The sequence below is a fragment of the Sturnira hondurensis genome, unplaced genomic scaffold, assembly GCF_014824575.4.
Source record: "Sturnira hondurensis isolate 20B ecotype Veracruz unplaced genomic scaffold, ASM1482457v3 Scaffold0002327, whole genome shotgun sequence".
In the NCBI taxonomy this organism is placed as follows: domain Eukaryota; kingdom Metazoa; phylum Chordata; class Mammalia; order Chiroptera; family Phyllostomidae; genus Sturnira; species Sturnira hondurensis.
In genome coordinates, this window is record NW_028074958.1 from 1 (window position 1) to 2,250 (window position 2,250).

At 57.9% G+C, this 2,250-nt stretch overlaps 1 protein-coding gene across 1 annotated transcript; it reads left to right on the forward strand.

Moving 5' to 3' along the window:
• The first annotated feature begins 6 nt into the window (after positions 1-6).
• On the forward strand, positions 7-2,104 carry LOC118982838 (liver carboxylesterase 1-like). The gene is made up of 3 exons (XM_037040001.1): positions 7-59; positions 1,450-1,530; positions 1,772-2,104. Exons 1-3 carry the CDS (start codon positions 15-17, stop codon positions 2,087-2,089), a joined length of 444 nt encoding a protein of 147 aa, XP_036895896.1. The 5' UTR covers positions 7-14; the 3' UTR covers positions 2,090-2,104.
• Positions 2,105-2,250: the final 146 nt, after the last annotated feature.

Here is a 2,250-nt window from a genome sequence, read left to right on the forward strand (position 1 = left end):
ACTCTGTCCCATACATGGTCGGGTTCACCAAGCAGGAGTTCGGCTGGCTCCTTCCGATGGTGAGCTCCTGTGGGCCTCTCCTAGTCCTCCACGCCTGTCCCGGTGGCCTCCACCGTGGGGCTCGGGACCACCTCCTTCACCAGACCTCGCCTGGGTCCCGGGCACGTGTCCTCTTTACACAGGTTGACACTCCCATTGATACCTTCTCTGAGATGGCTCAGCTGACACCTGGGTGGTGAAGTCTTGGGGACCCCTCTCCGAAACTCTCTGATTGTCCCCAGTCCAAGAACCCCGAAGTGTAGGGAGGGCCTGTGGAGAGACTTCCTGTGCAGATGAGGAAACTGAGGCCTGAGTGGGGAGGGGCAGAGTTCAGGAGTAAGGGGAATGAGGCCCCGGGCCCCACAGTCTCTGCCCTTGGACTTCACAGTGTTTGCACAAACCCCCACGTGTGCTCTTGGTCACCTGGGAAGATTCAGGGGAGCTGGCTTCCCCTCGGAGGAAAGCTGACTTCTGAAAGTCAGGAAGGACTTTCCCTTGTGTTAGACACGAAGCCAGATGCTAGTTACACCCCTACAGCAGGGAGAAGACCTGCTTGAACTCCATTCAGACCCCGAAACAAAAGGCGGAGCCACTTCAAGGCTGAATATGCAGGGGTCATCCCTGTGACCAAGCCGCCTGGACTTGCGGGGTGGCCCTTACCTCCTGGGCGTGGGTCAGGAGGCAGTGTTGCACATGGCAGCAAGGCGGGTGCCCACTGACATCAGGGGGTTCTCTGCCCACAGGGACTGGGGCACGACTCATCCCTGGAATGTCTGCCCTGCAGACAGGTGGCTCGCCTGTCCCTGAGCAAACACTTTGGGTGGCCGATTTACATCTCCAAGGGCAGAGCGGGGTTCATGACTGCAAACAGCTCTAGGGATGGGGGGGCCGTCAGGGACCTATCTGCCTATCATGAGGAACAAACAGTAAATTCTCCTAGCTGCACAGAGCTTTCTCGGGATCTGGGGTCCACCGTCTTCAGGGCCACCCCAATCTGCCTGGAGCCGTGTCAGGGCGTGGCCAGGGCTCTTAGTGCAGAGCTCGCCTGCAGTGCTCTCTTGAGAAGGGTTTCAGAGGTTGCGGTGAAGGACCAAAGCCATGCTGACAGGACCAGGGGCTTCCTCGGTTGTCAGGGGCAGGCAGGGTGATAGTGAAGTCTGTGTCGTCTGCCCCAGAGCTCGGGCCTTCAACCCGAGCTCGCATTATGTTCCAAAGGGCTTTATGTCCTTTGCACTCTTTGAGTTTCTTCGTATGCGTCCATTTCCTGCATGGGTTTTGCCCAACTCACCAGAGACCCTGCCCGTCAAGACATGCCAAGTCCTCTGGCCAGCGTGGCTTTGGTCAGTTGGTCAGCCAGGTTCTTCCTGTTGACCCCAGTGGCTCACTGATGCTGCACCATTGTTTTCACAGCTGATGGGTTACCCCATCTCTGAAGGCGGAATGGACCAGGAAACGGCCACGTCACTCCTGTGGAAGTCCTATCCTGTCGTTGTAAGTGTCCAGGGCATCCTGGCAACTGGCTGGGACCCAAGGAGGGGCAGGGGATTTATTGCCCCAGATCACCGACCAGTTAATTGGTGGAGTGAAGACTGGGGCCAGAGGGCTTCCACCTTGCTGTGGGGGGGAGGGCCGGGGTGGACCCTGGACTAGACAGGAGCCTTCCTCACTGGCTGCAGGAGCCGTGTCCCTCACTGGGAGGTGGTGGTCACTTTTCACTCTTGGCCCCTTTCAGGGCATCTCTGAGGAACTGGTTCCAGTGGCCATTGAGAAGTATTTAGGAGGGACAGACGACCCCATCAGAAAGAAAGACCTGTTCTTGGACTTGATGGGAGACGTGATGTTTACTGTCCCGTCTATGATTGTGGCCCGTCACAGCAGAGGTGAGTCCCAGAGATCAAACTGGAGGGACACCAGCTCCACCACATTCACTCTCTGTCCTGCCCCTTCCCTGGCCCATCCCCCCATAGACACAGATGTGCAACCCGCTGAAGGTCGGTCCTTGGAGGCTGATTCCAAGTGGCCTGGGGGGCAGGGCACTGTCCTATTTTGATTTCTGCCAGAAGCAGACTCTGAGTAAAGGCCCCAAATCCAACCAGCGTGTTTGGGGGGAGAGGCCCAGAAACTACCAGTGGGGGAGCAGAGAAGTGGTGTGGGGAGAAAAGGGGCTGTCACTCTGCATGGTCAAGCAAGTACCCACGTGGTCCCCAGGAG